At 40.3% G+C, this 18,446-nt stretch overlaps 1 protein-coding gene across 1 annotated transcript in view; it reads right to left on the bottom strand.

Annotated features, from left to right (window-relative positions):
• Positions 1–485: 485 nt before the first annotated feature.
• sdcbp2 (syndecan binding protein (syntenin) 2) overlaps positions 486–18,446 on the bottom strand; it is a 29,324-nt gene continuing 11,363 nt past the window's right edge. The window contains exons 2-9 of the mRNA XM_026153495.1: positions 15,335–15,386; positions 14,456–14,552; positions 10,173–10,273; positions 9,231–9,395; positions 6,978–7,153; positions 4,927–5,098; positions 2,743–2,834; positions 486–2,094 (exon numbers count right to left, since the gene is read on the bottom strand). Of these exons, the coding sequence (XP_026009280.1) occupies positions 2,040–2,094; positions 2,743–2,834; positions 4,927–5,098; positions 6,978–7,153; positions 9,231–9,395; positions 10,173–10,273; positions 14,456–14,552; positions 15,335–15,385 (909 nt within the window). The 5' untranslated portion in view covers position 15,386 and the 3' untranslated portion in view covers positions 486–2,039. The remainder of the gene's footprint in view (positions 2,095–2,742; positions 2,835–4,926; positions 5,099–6,977; positions 7,154–9,230; positions 9,396–10,172; positions 10,274–14,455; positions 14,553–15,334; positions 15,387–18,446) is intronic.

Consider the following 18,446-nt stretch of genomic DNA (forward strand, 5'->3'; position numbering starts at 1 on the left):
CCCGACTGTCCCAAGATACACCTGAACTTCCTGTTGTAGTGTGCTGTTATGTCAGTGTACAGTGCGTGGGGGTGACTGATTATATATACATGTCCCCTGTAGACACATGTGATTTTAAATGCATATGAAAAGGACTACGGAGGATGTTTGGCTTTTCTTTTTTTTTTTAAATCAGACAATATTTGAATGTGTACTGTCACTTTACGCTTTAGTCCTTGTCTGACTGTGTGTGTTCCCTAACCTATGTAATAGTAACTAATGTAACAGAGGTGGAGTCATTTAACATCCTTCCACTGAGGACATTCAATGCCTCGTGTAGAAATTTAGCTGACATCATAAATATTGCCAGATAATATCACGTAAATGAACTATTTTAATAGCAACAGTAGTGTGTACAGGTACAGACATCAGTAGGCTACATCTTCCACCACACTGTATAAAGAAAGAGCAAAAGCCCCTATATTAAAGAGCATGGAGGAAACATCTGCTTTGCCTTTGTGTTTATTCCCACACCAGCTGATCTGAAGCAACACGAGAAATGCAATGCTTGCTTTGAGACCGAACACGAATGTGAGCAGAAAGACTTTATTTGTTTACAACATTATCATGGTTACATTCGTATATAAACTTTGAGATTTTTCTAGCATTTGTTTTTACAGAATGACAGCGGTTGTTTTTTTTAAATCAGATTGCATACCTAGAAAATTAAAGGAATACATGCATCCGAACATGAACAGCATTAAAAGGAGAAATTTTATATAACAAGTAGAAATTCACAACTGTGAGCTCTGCTGTGAGTCTTGCTGTGCTCATCAGTCAAGGAAGGAATTTTAAAGAGGATAGGCCTTTAACAAAACTTAGCAGAGGACAGCAGTTCACTGGATAAACCCATGACGCGTAATTTAAATGCTTTCATTTGACCGATTGATTTTTCAGCATCAAATTTAAGCTTTTAGTTTTCTCTCGTTAACATGAAGCATCACAAACACAACAATTATGAAAAAAAAATTGTTGGAACTTGAAATGAATATAGGAGAGAGGACCTCTTATAAGGTTAATGGAAAGTGCACTTAGTGGGTCCGCCTGGCGCCGACCCCTCCATTCAAACACCAACTGTTTCCTCGATTCTTTGAAGCACAAAGCCTCACAGGACTCCTGCAGCCTGTGGTGCGCTGGGCACCTGCTAACTCATGTTTTTTTACTCTGTCATAGCTCTTAAAGAGTGTTTGTGGACAGTCCCAGCTGCATAGGTTAATGATAATGTACTGCTGCTCCCTTTCCTTACACTTGCTCCCCAGAATGTGCACACGCACTATCTGCAAACTTAATGTCAGAGGCTTGAAAATGCGTTACAAGGATATGTCGCCATCTCTTGGAAAAAGCGGAAACTGCTACTCAGACCTGGGTGGTGAAATGTTGGGATTCTTTTTAATGTTGAAAGAAAAAGAAAGAATAGTAAACACCACCATCACTTTCACTGGCCATGTAAAAATGACTGTACACTGGAACCCACAACACACCTCTTCATATGAGTCTGCAGGTGTTAATTCAGCTCAGATTATTTACACGTTAGGGGTTGGGTGCAGGGATCAGGAGGGCAGCTGAATATCTGCGTGGACGGCTCTGATGGCTGTCCGTCAGCTTTTACAGCATTATGAAAAGGTGAATGATTCATCTCCACACTGAGCAGGAAGCTCTGGACTCATGATGGTATGCATGGCTTTTTTTAAAAAACATTTTTTTTTGTTTTACTGTCCTTGATCTCAAATACAAAACAAGAAAAAAAAAACATATCAGAGTACTAGGTTAACATATAAAACATACTAATGTCAGCAGGTGAGGGAAATGTAGAAAAGGTAAAGAATAGAAAAAAAGGCATCTTAAGATTATGTTAGAGATGAGCAAGGGCAGGGTTGGTGATTGTGATGTAGGAGGAGGTTTGGTTTGATGACAGAAATAGAGAAAAAGACATAAGGAAAACAGAGAGAAAGAATCTGCACTGTAGACATCTTGACATCCTCTAGTCCTCTTCCTGGTCCTCACACCTCTGGGACAGAGTGATCCATGGCTGACCGCATCAGGCCAGAGGACATCCTGGAACACAAGCACACAACCTGTCAACAAAACGCTGCATGGGTTCCTGATCTCTTGAGCTGGGCACTCAGCTACTCTTTAGAGGGCATCACTGTTTCACTTGTGACAATAAGCACTGTCTGAATCAGTGCAACCACACTTCTGAGCATTTAATTCTCTACCCCACCATCACTAAACCAGGGTCTGTGTTCATCTGCACGGTGTGGCAAATGAGAGACCTGCGCCATGGCCCTGCTGTCTGTGGATCAGGAACAGCAAAAATGCCTCACAGATAAATACCTTCAAGGGACTTGAAGATAAAATTCTTGTGGAAATAATAACCATTATGTTTTTCTTTTCTCCAGTACCAAAAGCAGCACTGATAGCATTGGAGCTCATCTGCATTCTGGTCTTCGATAATTAAGCCCTGTGGTCCATTTCATGCCTAATTTCAGTACACATCTCTATTAATTACTCATTTAAACCTTTAAATTTGCTCAAGAGTGGTAAGCAGTATGTTAAGATAATGTTGGCTAGTCAGGCGAGAGGTGACTCAATGTGACTCTATGGCTTATTCCACACAGATCGAGCCAAACACATTGGGTTTGACTTGAGATCAGATGTTAATAACTGATGCATGGACAGAAAAAGTCTCTGCTGCAGTCCTACCTCTTAACCATGTGCTCGTAGACAAACTTAGGCATGATGGTGATGGTCATGGTTGTCGGAGAGGTGGTCAGGATGTCTTTGATCTGAGAGTCCTGGAAATTTCCACACAGGCAGAGGCACATGTAAAGGCTTTGTGTAATCAGTGCAAAACAAACACACTCGCTTCACAGTTTCACTCTGTTGTTTAGACGTATTCCAGGAAACAAGAAAACAAACAAACAAAAAATGGTCTGAAATACAGCACAACTGCTCTACGAAGGCCGAGGGAAGCAACACAAACACAGGAGTAGCTGAGAAATTGGGGTTTGTTGTTTCAAGACTACCAAACAACTACCAGGTATACAAGTGCGACAGGAAACTTTGCCTTTACGCTTTGTCATTTTCAGACCTTTAAAAACAACCTACAAGTTGAATGCAATAGATGACTCGTTACATACAGGGGTTTACATATTTGTTCTACCAGAGTCAAGGGATGCAGGCACAGCACATGCTGCTGCTCTGCTGAGCTAAGCTACTCATTAGATGAACTTAGGCTCAAGCCCAGTCACTACATAAGGCATTGTGTTCATCATAAATGGTCTTGTAATTGGCAGCTGGCTGCTAGTGGACATTCAGATGTGTAGGTCACTGTCTTAATTTGTTTGCCACACTGTCACATATTTTGCTTTGGGGGGGGGGGGGTTTACATTGAAAAATCAGAATGTAATAAGATCTGGTCAGTAAAATCTAGTTACTTTCCAGGATAGCTAAAACTGTCTGTACAGATTCCTCCGATATTGGTTTCCCTTCATTGGCTCCCTGTTAAATCCAAAATTGAATTCAAAATCCTGCTCCTCACATACAAGGTCTTAAATAATGCATTATGTATTTCTTCTTCAGTCACCTTTCTCACCCACTATGTGTTAATAGACCTCTCTCCATTGATTCATACTTATAAATCTCTGGGTCTCTTCCACAGCATGTCTGTCATCCTGTCTTCCTTCTCTCACCCCAACTGGTTGCAACAGATGGCCCCGCTCCTCCCTGAGTCTGGTTCTGCTGGAGGTTTCTTCCTGTTAAAAGGGAGTTTTTCCTTCCCACTGTCGCCAAAGTGCTTGCTCATAGGGGGTCATATGATTGCTGGGTTTTTCTCTGTATGTATTATTGTAGGGCCTTGAGGCGACTTTTGTTGTGATTTGGCGCTATATAAATCAAATTGAATTACTCATGAAAGATGAACACTGCATTGTGACATCTTCCACAAATTAGTGATGCTTCAATCTGAGTTTTTTTGTCATCATCATCTTGTTTTAACACTGGTGTGAGGGGCAGATAAAACTGAGGAACCGCATAACATGATGCTGCATGCTCAAGGACTAGCAGCTTATCAATCCCATGATAAAGCATGACCTGATCTAGGTCTTTATTTATCTTTATTTATTAAATGACCAGACTTTAAACTACAAACTAAACTCATTAGCTCATCACTGAAGTGTTTACTGCAGTCACATAGACATATCAGGGGAGCTGAAGGCTATTCTCCCAAAGACCTTTCAGACCTGTATGCTACATCTGTCTTTTATATACTGTATGAAATTTGCCAGCTTTTATTCACATTTTACTACAGCTTGTTTGTTTTTTTATTTATTTTTTAAAACATCCACAGAACCAACTTGCCGTGATCTCATTGGATACTCTCACATGGTGAATCATGGTTCTATGAAAGGTCAAGTGGTGCAGAAAGCCAGAAATTTTCAAAAGCAAAGTGAATGCTTCCATAACCGTGAGCACTGCAAAGGTGCATCAAATCGATGTGCAAACAAACCCGAGATAAGAACATGTTGCAAACCTGCATCACAGGGTAGACAGAAACTACGCACCCACTGGAAGCAAACTACTCAACACTTATTAAACACCTCAGAGCTGGGGAGCACTGCACTTACTTAACACTGCTGGGCGTCCCTGTGTTTTATTACGTTCTCCTATTATGGAAGCAGCCATCTCAGTGCAATCTTTAAAATCAGTCACCAAACATCTGATGAGCATTGCAAACGTTCTGAAGTCACTGTCATTTTCGGTCCATGGTATTCTCTATACTGAACTTCATCTATCATAATACAGATTCCACAACACACACAATATGACAAAATATCCTACCAAACTATTAGATGAAAAGCCTGATATTTGCACGAGTGAGAGTCTGACCTTGAGTCCGATGACATTCTGTCCATTGATTTCACAGATGTAATGTTCAGTCAGCAGGCCATTGCGGGCGGCTGAGCCATCTTTGACCAATGAGGTGATTTTCCCATTCTTGTAGATGAAGCCCACGTGACCAGAGCTATCTTTGTGCATGGTGACGGTGCGCTGAAATGGCCTAGAGACACACACAGGAAAACATCAATAATCCATATGCAGAAAGTCTTAGAGCTTTTGCTATAAAGCAGCATACAACATGCCTGTCATCACAGAACTGTGACTCAGAAAAAAGCATTTCATAACAGTCGAAAAAACAGAAACTAAGAGGAGAGATGACATGTGTGAAACAGTCAGAAGAGGGAGCCAAAGATCTCAGCTCCACAGAGGCTATGTGTTAGGTTTGTAGCATAAACCTATTCGCTGGAACGTTAAGACAATATAATTACACTGCAAGCAAGACGCAAGTAGGCAAACTTCTTCATGGTACTCGTGCACGGGAGAGAACCGGACAAACGCCGTTCCTTCGCTTGGCCCCAGTTGCTCTCGTCCGTCCTCCCGTACACTGTCCTTTTATTGAGGTTACATGAATGTGCATAGGTTCACTAACATGTGACGTCTACATACACAAAGAGTACCTTGCCTGTGTGTGTGTGTGTGTGTGTGTGTGTGTGTGTGTGTGTGTGTGTGTGTGTGTGTGTGTGTGTGTGTGTGTGTGTGTGAGGTCAAGATGTGACCCTGTGAAGCCTCCCCAAGGCTGGCACCTAGAAGTCTAACAGATTTATCTAAACAAAAAAGCACTTAGACTAGAACAGATGTAACTACGTTAATCCTACCATAACAATTAAACAAGGTACGAACTTTCCCACGCTCCCAGTGTGGAATGCACACCAGGCCTCTGTAGCCTGTTAAAGATCACACAACTTATCACTACCCAATGGATTATACACTTCTAAGCATCTATGGTTAAATATTTCTAAGCATAAATGAGTAAATGTTTCTAAGCATAAATGACAATCAACAATACAACTCTATCACTATGATACTGCAACAATACCCCAGCAGTTTAAATATTTTACAGTTTTACATTGGAAATCTGCTCACACATCGATATCACCGAACACATCCTGTTACAGATTCAAAATCCAAAGTGTAGCACTTCTGTATAAAAGGCAAGGTAATAATACATCGGCCGAGTAGTCAGAGATCCTTTGATCCTTTTTGTGTCTGTTCTGTTTTGATGTGTCTAGTTTTAATGTGCACTGTAATATTTATAATTTGCAAGCCCGCAGAGAAATTAAGACGTTCGCAACAATTTGTTCTTAAACCAATGGTGCTACCACTTAGCCTCCTATAGGAACACCGTAGGATACACTTATGGTATCAATTTCAAAATGCTACGTCGCCTCATTCTCAAGTTATCACATTCACAAACATAGGTGTCCAACCGTTTTACCACAGTCGAAAATGAATTTTTGGTGACTCTCATTTCTGAAACAAAACTGAGACTGAAACCAAATAAAAAGTCATCTTATGATGAACACTGAAACTTAATGAGCACCCTTGAAAGTCAAAGTTGGACGAACAGAAAAACTATGACAAGAAAAACATTTCATGAAAAGCTTATTATTCAAACAGTTACTGGAGATCTTGTGAGAACCAACAGCACACTGTAGATGCTAGCTTAAAATGGACAGAGTCTGCTCAACTCCAGCTCCATATTATTATTATTTCAAATTCACAGTTAAATGTAATGCTTGAGTTCAGGATTTCTGCTCTTGGAAAATGGGTAGCAGAGAACTCCGCAGGTCTATGAGACCAGAAGTCTTTTTCAACTACAGCTATTGCCATCTGGTGGCCTACAGAAAGAATGCAGGTGTAAGGCGCTGGCTTCATGGCTTCACGACCGACATGCACATTTATATAGAAAAGCACTCCACTTAAGCTAAACACAACCATGGACAGAATATGGACCAGCTGTATGACATCTGTTATGTTTGAAGCATCAAGTCCTGATATAAGGTTTGACAAGCCCTGCTGCACACTACAAGTCCCCTCACCTGTCCCTGACCACCAGCTCAATGCGGGTCTCAGACGCAGCCTTCAGAGCTTTGTGGGCCTTGTCCGCACTCCATCCAGCAGAGTTCTGCCCGTTGATCTGCAAGACCTGGTCCCCAAAGCGCAGCCCAGCCAGGGCAGCGGGGGAGTTAGCCTGCACCAGCTGGACAAACACTCCCTGAGAGAAACAGATAAAACATTCAAAGTGTGAGGAATGGAGGAAGAGACAGAAAACAGATGCAGGTAGTGGAAAGAATACAAAAGAAGGTGACAAGGACACAGAAATGGGCCATAAAAAGGTAAACAGGATGTTTATGTTCTAACTATCCAATGAAAATGTTTTGTTTGATGGATCTGCGATATAAAAATACATTTGATAATCTCTATTCTTAGGTCTCTTCTCTGGATTCTATGTTAACCTGAATGCAAAGCTGACTATACTCCTTGGTGCAGAAAGAAATCAAGAGTGCTTAATTTCAGGTCCACAATGATCCCCAACACACTTATTTCAGCTTACTTCACATAGGGCTCATTGTATCAGAACACAAAGTACATGATAACTTAACTACATTAGGAGCCTGTTAGCACTTTCAAGCTACCTGAGCTGACACTCCATCTGTGGTTTGTTGCTGACTTTTTTTTAGGTTTAGATATTCTAATAATTCACTCACGGCATCCCATCATGCCCATAAAAATGGTTCTGTCTTAAAAATGAAACAAGCACAAAAGCAGGTGGTTCCAATAGAGGCTTTATGAGTTTTATCAAAACACATAAATGCTGTGCCCAGTAGTAAGTTACTCATATGATTTCAGGTAGCACAGCCACACTTACAAAGTAAATGTGTAACTAGACCTTAAAAAGAAATACGAACCTATAATTTTTAAAAGAACTGTAACACCAGACTAAAAGAAATCAGCACAATAACAGTATTACCCAACAGATACAAGGCACCAGTTTATTCTGTATCATAGAGCTGATGTCAACACAAGACTCATATGACAGCTTCATAAACACGCTCAGATGACCGACACTATCATCTCTGTGTTACTCACTGACGTGTTCAGTTATTTTTCTGATGCAAAGTATCACACAACCCTGCTCTATGGGCCCCTGCAAGGTAAGAGCAATTCAAACATTTCCCTCTGCCATGCTGCAGAATTCTATAATTACCTCTTCTTATCAATTCATATTACTTGGGCAGAGAACAGGACCTTGTTCTTTTGAACCTATAATAATTATTTTCCATTCAATCATACAGTGTCAACACTGACCTTCAACCTGACCTAAAAAAATCTTGATAAGCCTCACAATGTTCTCTCAGAGAAGGGTCTGTATTACAAAGCAAGCCCAACAAACCAAGGATATCTTTTCCCCATGCGGCTTCACTTACCCTAAAAAAGGGCACTTCAGCCAGGGTTTTCCAATCTGGCTATAAACATGTTTACATGAAAAAATAAATGCAGAAAAGGGTAGAAAAACAACAACAACAAAAATAGCCCACTGCAGAGTAGTCACATGGTAAAAGCGTAATTATTCATTTAAATATTTTATGTAGATATTACTTGAAATTAAAAGTTAGCTAAAGTCATTATTTCAACCCGTTTTCACTAGTAATGTTGCTAAGTTTATTTATACTTATAAGCTGTCACCCTTCATTATTTTGGCCTTCGTGCTTTTGGGATGTTCCTAAGCTGAGCTGACTTACAGCTTTGCAGGCTGTCTTCTACATGCAGCATCATCTGCATGAACTACACGCAAGTTTGTGTAGGTTCTGTACCTCTCTGTTTAGCCAAATAACACCTTAAAGGACACAAACATACTACTATAAGATAAGCTTACACCTTATGTTTTATGGCTCCATGCAGATTTTGGCACAGCCACATTTTTAACACACAAACAAGCATTCAGCAAGCATTTCCTTACAGCTTTCCTCTATTCAAAACACTATTTATGAGTGCCTGCATGTGGCACACTTAGGGGACATCTGCTATAAAAATATTCAGAGTTACACTGTCCCTGAATAAGCTCTGCTCTAGTTTAAGTAGATCAAACAGCTGACACTAGTGACCTATTCGCTGGAAGAAAAGATGTTTCAGACAGTTTGACCCACATCACAACTGTGATTCTGTGCTTAAGAACGCAAGATGTTAGTGTGGATTTCCTCAGTCACTGGTATGGTTTCAAAGGGCTGTTAATGACAGTCAGCCTGTGCTGAATAATTCATGAAGGAGTTGGCTTTTGGCTGTTGACTCACATTGTCGATGGCCCTGAGCCGGAGTCCAACCTTCTTGTCCTGGTCTTTGCAGAGGATGATCTCCCGCAGTCCTGGGCGGATTTCTGCCCTCCTGATGCCAATGTCTGCTCCGGTAACCGGCCGCACCATCCCTCCAACACCTGAGCCAGAGGGCAGTGCCACTTGCTGGAAAGGGCAAACAGCGAGGAAGGTGAAAAGGTTGAAAGACGTGGGTTAAAAAAAAAAAGAGAACTAGCAGGGGTGATTTAAAACAGATTTAAGAGCAAGGCTACATTAATATTCAAGTCAACATAAAAAGGAAAGCTGTATCACATAGAGTGGGAGGATTCGGTTTCATCTCCTCCTCCACCAGAGAATGACACGCTTTAGGCTTTTCTTTCAAAAACTTCTGTCGTTAATATGCTTTGAAATTAATTTTTTAAAAAGCAGGAAAATAACAGTGGAGGTGCAGAGAAGCAGCAAATGGCAAAGAACTCAGATGGTTAAATGCCAGGTGACAAAACTGAGCGGAATGTGTCGTCGCCCCCCCGCTCCTCCACACACACACACACACACACACACACACACACACACACACACACACACACACACACACAGTGTTGGAGGGGAGTGAAGAGCTCACACCCTCCCACACAGTGCTCCAGGCCTGCAGTGAGTCATTTAGTAATGTGGAGCTCCAGGAACACAGTACTGTTGCACTCTCACAACTCCTACATCCAATAAAAGCAGGTTTTGAGTCATTAAATGTTGCTGGTTTGATGTGAGATTAATTATGAAGTTTTAAATTAAATGTGACCAGAATTTAGTGTAAATAAAATGCCAAAATGCCTATTATTATATCTTTTAGTCACAACTGTTAATAAATAAAAAACGAAACATGCCATATATCCACACATAATGGGGTAGCATGAAGATCAAAACACACACAGTTATAATGCTTACATTGTCAGCAACAGGCACCAGGGCCAAGTTCTTCTGCACTTCATCGCTGTTGAGGGCCAGCCCCATGTAGTCTCCCAGTTCCTCCAGATTTGGGTACAGGCCTGGGAGAACAGGCGGGACAGAGAAGGAGGTGAGTGGGTGAAAAACAAGGTCAAGAAGGAACTGAAATAAAGGGAGCAGTTGGAGGCAGACAGAGCAGGTAGAAGGAGGTTGATGTGGTGAGTAGGAAGGAAAAAACGAGCTTTCTACATAATATGCTACCACTTAGCCACAGTATATAGAGAAATATCATCTTGATCCACTGGTATGTCTGTGACCACACCTCTATGACCACCAACACAAATCTGGTAATGTTGTGTGATAAAACTCAAAATGAAGATGTTAGTGGTTCTGAAACATCCTAGCATTGGGACCTCATTTGGTCCTCATTTAGAAATTAATGTTCAATCAGTGGTCCGAAGTCTGTTTGGTATGATATGGATCTCACTTCTGAGAAACACACAAACAAGAACACTGAGGGAAGATTGCTGCAATACAATCAATAAAAAGTTTTAGTGTCACACTCAAGATCATTCGTGCTTTCCTCTCAGTTAGATTATTGTAATAGCCTTTTAACAGGTATCGATTAGAAATCAATTAGTGAATTCTACATTGCCCAAAACGTGGCAGCAAAATCTAGGAGGACCAGGAAGAGTGCACATAATACCTCAATTTTACTCTATCTTAGTGCTTTTAAGGCCCTTGAATGCCTGGACCCAGACTACACTATACTGGAATTGCTGTCCCTGTACCCACCAGTGTACAGTCTGCTAATTTCTCCCACTTCATGCTTCTCAGTTGCAGAATGATGTGCCTGGCATACTCCAGCTCGCTTCATCTGTATCTTTTTTTAAAATCCCCTTTTAACGACTTAGGAGCAGACCTGCTTCTAAATTATTTACACTTTTTTAGGTTATTTTATTGTTGACTGCTGAGTCCCACTATAATTTATTCTGGACATTGCACTTGACTCTTGCTGAGACACTGGTAACTTATCCTTGAAGTGATTGAAATGATTATAATGTGCACTGTGTTTTGTAGCACTGGTTTTGATGAAATCCCATACAAATACATTTTAATATTTTTCTAATTAATGCAAAAGAAGTAAAGAAGGTAAAGAAGTGCTACCTCTAAACATAACAATGAAGACAGGTTTCCCGCAGTCACAGGTTTTTAAACGATTTAAGTTTGTTTAGCCGACCACCTTCTTTCCAACACTTTATATTTTATTCATGCCATCCATCACTACAAGGGCACAGCCTGAGCTATTAAGCTTTCCGCTGAAGAAATTTGATAATGAGCGGCCTGTGTTGCTGTGCAGTACAACCATTCAGACATCAGCACTGAGCTCCGTGTTATGACATCAAGCCCTCTATAACCTGCTATGGAAAGGTTTGCTTGTTTCTTGTATGTGTCCATTGTGTGTTCTTGTTTTGCCTACGTAAATATCCCAAAGATATAAAAATATAACCATGTAGTTTCATGCAAAGTGATGATACATGCCTGCCTGAATTTCTTTATTTTGGAAAAAGCAAAAGGAAGAATGTGTATGGTAGTATTCAGAGGAGGGAAATAGGTATCAGCCAAGTTGCTAAACACCTATGAAAGTAAGAATGAAAGCCATTTAATTACAAGTTAATCCCCATGTATGATGTTCTTATGTACTTTGAAAGCACATGCAACCACACCCAGAATGGATTGCCAGCAAATTAAGTCATATGTCTACCTGTTCTGTAGCTAAAATTATTAGTAGATTAAACAGGAAAATAATGAACAACTGGTAGCTGGTGGTGTAATTCTTGAAGTAATTTACTCACTGCTGACATGTTACCCGCAGTTACCAGAAAAGCTACAGCTTCAATAAGGAAGTGATTAAAGAGATTTAAACTGTACTGCCTGTGTGGGGGCAAGTGGCTTTTTTTCTTTTAAATAATGGTCTGTGACCAGTTGTGTTTGACCCTATAATTTATCAGGAAGGTCTGACAGGAACTCATTGCTTTTTTACCTTTTCTGTCAAAGGTTGTTGCTATTGGATTCTGACTTCCTGTTTTATAATCACAGAAACTTTTTTGAAAACCAGTGAGGTCGGTTTACTGAGGACAAAAGTGGAAATGAAACAAACTAAGCAGTAGATAGGTGGTATATGTTGAGCGCACCAGAGAGTATGACAGGACAGCAGGAGGGAGTAGTTTAATGATTCTGATCTATTAATACATCACTGAGACAAAATCTTAGTATCATATTCTTATTTTAACATGATCTGAATATGCCATTTTAATAAAATATACACTCCACCTACACACTCAGAAATCCCCCAAGGCACACTAATAAATGACAGGTCTGATCATGGTATGGAAGAGAAGCATAGAGACAGAGAAGCACCCACAACTCGTTGGTCAAGCCTTAAGCAAACAACAAAATATGCTAATTCAAAGTGCAATCCTACAATAGGTCCTAATTAAAATCACTGAATGTGCTCTGCTATATCAGAAAATGAGAATACTTTGTCATAACAGTTGGCTTGTCCTCTCTGCTTTCCTGGTCTATCTTCCTATGCTCTCTTATTTTATCTCTTTGGTTCACCTCTCCCACACATGCCTGCTTCACATGCTCCCACACGGGCAAGTATTAGGAATGATAATGATTTCTCCTTTTTTATTCAATGATGTTCCGTTGTCCTCTCAAATTAGCAAAGCAAAGAAAAGACTACTGGGGTGAAGTATCAACAGTAACAACCTGTGAGCTCTGTAAACAAGGACCTGAATTCAAATCTCCACACTCCCAGGGATGATTAGGATGAGCATGAAGGATGTCCTGTTTTACTAGAACTAGAAATCTCCTGTCTTAGAGAGAAGCTGAAAAACTATTCTATGCATTTATAACATCTAGGATTGACTACTGTAATAGGGATAGGGACTAGAAAGAGAGAGCATCCTATTAAATTCAGAATCGAATTTAAAATCTGTCTCTTCACATATAAGCGCTTGAAAAATAATCAGTCTGTTACTTGGTTATTTGAAGAGTAGAATGGGAGGCAGAGCCTTCAGCTTTCAGACTCCTCTTCTGTGGAATCAGCTTCCAATCTGGATTTGGGAGACAGACACCTTCCCTACCTTTAAGATTAGTCTTAAAACTTCCCTTTTTGCTAAAGCACATAGTTAGGGTTGGATCAGGTGACCCTGAACCCTGCAGTTATGCTGCAATAGGCCTAGGCTGTTTAGGGCTTCCCATGATGCACTGAGCACTTTTTCTTCACTCACCTCTTTTCATTCTCATTTAATATTAGTTATTACTAATAGTAATTACTATTAATATAAATATGCTAGCTCAAAAGAGGTCATCTGATTGTTGGGGGTTTCTGGCTATTATTGTACGGTCTTTTCCTTAGAATATAAAAAACCTTCAGGGAATTGTTGTGATTCCGCAGTATAGTAATAAAACTACATTGAACTGAACTGTTTCTGTTCAGTTTGTTCAATCGAAATGACAAGACACCCTGATATTGTTATTGAACAAAATGAGTATATCCAACTAGGCTTATGTCGATCATACTGCCCCCTTTTCACCTCCTCCTCTTCCTCCCTCCTTTTCAACTCCGCCTCCTCCTCTCCCTTTTCCCTTCATGCCCTGTCCCACCACAACTGCCAGAGCCAGTCTCCATGGTGACTCATAGACAGCTATGCTGAGGTAAAAACAAAAGACGGAAAAGCCCACAGGACTTTGCATCCAAGCAGAGAAAGAAGAAATTGAATGAGTGGGAGAATGGGATAAGGGGGAGTGAAAATAAGTGGTTTTCTCTAATCTCCAAAGGCCCTTTTGCCCACTTTTAATCTTTTGTGGGGTCGTCATTTCTCTCGCCTTGCTTCCATCTAAATCCAACCCACTGCACAGTTCAGGCTTCCGTGCAGACAAAAACACAGAGAAACAAAAACAAATGCACAACAAAACAGAAACAAGTCACAAAAAGACAAATAATAGAATGTGTGAGGCCCCTTTACTCTAGTTATTTTCCTAAATAACTCCTAACACCAATCCCAGTCCTTTATCTTTCCCTTATACAACTGCAAAGTTCTTAACTAAAAGCTCCGAAACACAGGCCCCCCACACAGAGACACAAATACCAAGCAACAGAAACAAGAGAAAGAGAAACCAAAAGACAAAGAAAAAAAGGTGGTGGTGAAGGTTTTTAGGTGACAAAACAAAAACACTTTCTAAAGATTTTTAACAGTGTAAGTGACACTCACTTGATCCTGGCATCCCAGCAGTGGCAGCCTGGGGCTGGTAGGTTCCCTCAGTGATGGCTGGCATGGGTGTGGTAGTCTGGGCGAACTGGGCCTGGGCCTAAAAAGCAATCAAACACACAGTGATTTTTAAATACTGAATTAGAGATAACTGGGCTCAAACCAATACATAAGTATTTTACTGCTGGTAAGGAGACTGACTGAAGGATTTCTTTGCCTACAACAAATATCAATGGCTTTGGAGTGCAAAAATTTCCATTACTGTAAGTAGTTAATTTCCTGATTTCTTACAATGTTCAAACTTAATGTGGTATTACTGGGCTATACAGCTCAGCTTGACCTCTGCTATTCCTGCTAACTCAAAAAAGTTAAAAAAAATTATTAATTTTAAGGCTTATACCATTTTCAACAACCTTAACAGAAATTTTGACCAGGGGTTCTTAAACTTTTACACTGAACATCTTCTGTGGCAGGCAGGTTTGATACTGATATCACAAAGTTATTTAGCACTCAGTGATTGCGATGCCATGTGAGTGTTATATGTTTATTATTATTATGTTTTCTGTTCTCTCTGATTCAAGTACCGAGTTAAATTAAAGTCAGAGGCACAAAGGATAGGTTAAAGGTTGGTGAATATCCAAACCTCCTGAGGAGGGACAAGTTTTACAAACCATTTTATTAAATTACCTCCAAAAAGGTCCCATTCACTGCTTTAGAAGCTATGGTGACTAAAGTGAGTTTCCAAAGAGGCTCTACAACATCAGTAAGACTTCTCATTTTGAAAATGAAAACCACATTGGGAACATATTTGTATATTTTACATGACCTGTTACTTACAAAGCCAGCACCACATTTAATATAGATTCACTTCAAAACCCTTACCTTAATGACCTTGTCGACCTTAAGGTCCTCGAGTGATGGGTACAGAGACATGCTGTGGAGATAACACAACCAACTGTGAGTGGAAATAACAAGATAACAACCCAACCAGATAAGCATCACCAGCTCCAGACGAAAACTGTCTTCATGTCATCCATTACAACTCTCTAATGTAATTTCGATGCTAGTGTTTGAAACGAAGAGTAATAACACAGATTAAGAGTGAATGATGCACACAGTCAAACACTCAGAAAGCCAAAGTAAGAAACTCTGCTCTTGTCTGTGAAGGTTCTCAGTCATCCAGGTCATCGTAGTCAAAGGAGCTTGCAAAGAAAAGCGTCTGGACTTCTTTAAGTTGCTTGAAGACGTTTCACCTCTCATCCGAGAAGCTTCTTCAGTTCTAAGGTCAAATGGTGGGGAGTCCCAGATATAAACCTAGTGGGAGTGACCCCCCACAGAGGGACAAAAGGACCCCCTGATGATCCTCTAATCGCCTGAGCCAAGGTGGGAAACTGGGCGTGGGTCCCAATCAGCCAGAGTTTCGGGTGTGTTCATCTGCTCTTGTGCACTTCACCACTGAGTAAAACTGTATTTCTGGCAACTTTCTGGGGCAACATGGCATGTGTGTGTGCATGGGCAATAGGAGCAAAATCCATGCTTTCTAAAATAATGAACTAAAACAACACTACAGATAGTTAGAAGCACATAAAATAGTAAATAATTGCACAATAACCAGTAAGTGTCATATCATACCGTTCACAGTAAAACTGTTATAATGTTGGGCAACGATAAGAAAATGAAATATCGCGATAGAATATGGCTAAAACACACATGTGCAGTGCCTTTGTTTTCATACACACATGGCGGAAAAAGCATGGCGGCAACGGAGAATGAGAAGGGCGAAAGCGGATCGTTGAATGAAACGGATGAAGCAGAATTGGTTTGTAAAAATGCTGCAACTTCAGTGGTGTGGAACTGGTTTAGCTTTTGTCCGTCAGATACACAACAAAGCACTATTTTTGGTAGAGCATGCTAGCGGGCCGTCGTTATTACCGTGTTTTTTGGAAAATATGGCACACTTAAAATCAATCCTTTGATTTTTCTGAAAATCGACAGTGCCCCTTATAATCCCGTGTGCCTTATGTATGAATTCTGGTTGTGTTTACTGACCTCGAATTGATTTTATGTGGTACATGGCGCTCGAAAATCTGTCAAATGTTTCAGTATGACTTTGCTAAGCTACGTTCCCGCACCGCTTGATGGATTGTCGGAGCATTACGGCTATCGTAGGCAGGAGCGTCGCGGAGTGATACGTACTGTGCTTCAATTACCGTATTGTGTGTGTATAACCTCTTTTTAAGTTTTGTGGATATTATGCATGGTTATGCTGAGGATATGTCGGCCAATTTCCACTGGAAATGCCTTTTGGTTAAACTGTCAGCAAGGAATTTACATTTGCACTGTTAATTTTTATATAGCTTTAATGCACAAAAAAAACAGCTGCTTGTTTAAGTGAAAATACGTTGATGGGTTTTTTTGCACTAATAAAGTTGTGGAGATGTAAAGTATTTTGTCTAGTGTCAATTATATCGTCAGTTATATCGTTATCGCAAATTTTCAAATGTATATCGTGATAAATATTTTTGGTCATATCGCCCTGCTCTAATAACCAGCTGCTTTTCCATTGAGTCCCTCATCTTGTGATTGGTCTCCACCTCGGCACACTCAGTGAGCTTTTTACATGTTTTAAAGACTTCTTCTAGCAACTAATTCAACTGTCGCTGTATATCGAGATGAAATAAATCAAATCAAATACATTTTCTTCACCCTCAGAAAATAACTGTTTAGCAACCTCTCACTTTGTATTATTATTGTATTGCCAAACCGTAAGCACATTAACACAGATTTAGAAATAGCATTTGGCTATTTCTAAATCTGTGTTTCTAAATCTGTGTTAGGCGGTGAATAAATCCAAGCTAAGGTGACCTTTTGTCCAGACAGTACATGGAACAGTTTTCCATAGTTTAACATTAGCAGCAAAGCTCCAGAAATGAAGAACCTGGCAACGAATGGCCAGGTGAACACACAGGCACTGTCAATATATGTAAAGGACCATAGAAAAAACAAGGTCACTTATTCCAATGTGTGTCACCTAGGGACACAGTTATCTTCTTCAGTCTTGTTTTAACACTGGATGAATGAAGGTGTGCACATGTGTGTGCTGACTTTGAACTCACATTACCGTAAATGACGTATTCTGGACAAAGTAGACATGACACAAGGTATTTTGGTAGAATGTGTACAGTGCACAAAAGTAGGACAATATATAAGAAAGTCTTTTAATCATCTCCTCTGAACTGTGGTAATGATGAAGGTCTCTGCTAAGGTTCAACAACATTGCACTGAATAACACTCAGGTCTGTAAATATAAATGAGTTGTACAGAGCACATGCGGCTTGCCACACAACATAATATTGAGTCAACACAGGTGGAGGAAAAAAGACTTATGGAGAAACACATAAGCAGAGAGTATTAGCTCTCAGCATCCTACAATGGCAAAAACCATTATAATGCAACCTGGACTCCTTTGCGGTTTTAGTCTAAACAAAATTCAGGCCAGAAGACATTATCATGAACACAAACAAACAGCTGGGTGCAACAGGAAGAGGAAATGAGAGGTAGTAGACAGTCAACAGTCCAGCAGAACAGGCTAAGACATGCAGTGGCATGGTTACGCATTACAAGGAAGCATGTCTGCATCTGGTGTATGTTACTGTAGAACCTGCTCGCTCATTTGCTTTGTTATACAATAATGCTCATGTTTTCCTGTACTCTGGTGCCTGGTAATCTGACACAACAGAAAGTTCATGGATGCTTCTACAGGACAACACCTTATGTAAAAAAAAGTTGGTTGTCCAAAGTTTATGTAAAATAAACTATAGCATCCTCTGGTAACATGCTCAGGTAGCATGTTGACTCAGGTCCTGGCTTCAAACCAGCAGGTTTCTTTGGGTTCCCATGCTGATTCATCTCACCAGGACATTGTCACAAAACAGATTCTCAAGAGTTTCCTGCTACTTTAATTTATTTTATCTATTTGCTCAACGTTTTATCC

The sequence above is a fragment of the Astatotilapia calliptera genome, chromosome 20 (assembly GCF_900246225.1).
Source record: "Astatotilapia calliptera chromosome 20, fAstCal1.2, whole genome shotgun sequence".
Lineage (NCBI taxonomy): Eukaryota > Metazoa > Chordata > Actinopteri > Cichliformes > Cichlidae > Astatotilapia > Astatotilapia calliptera.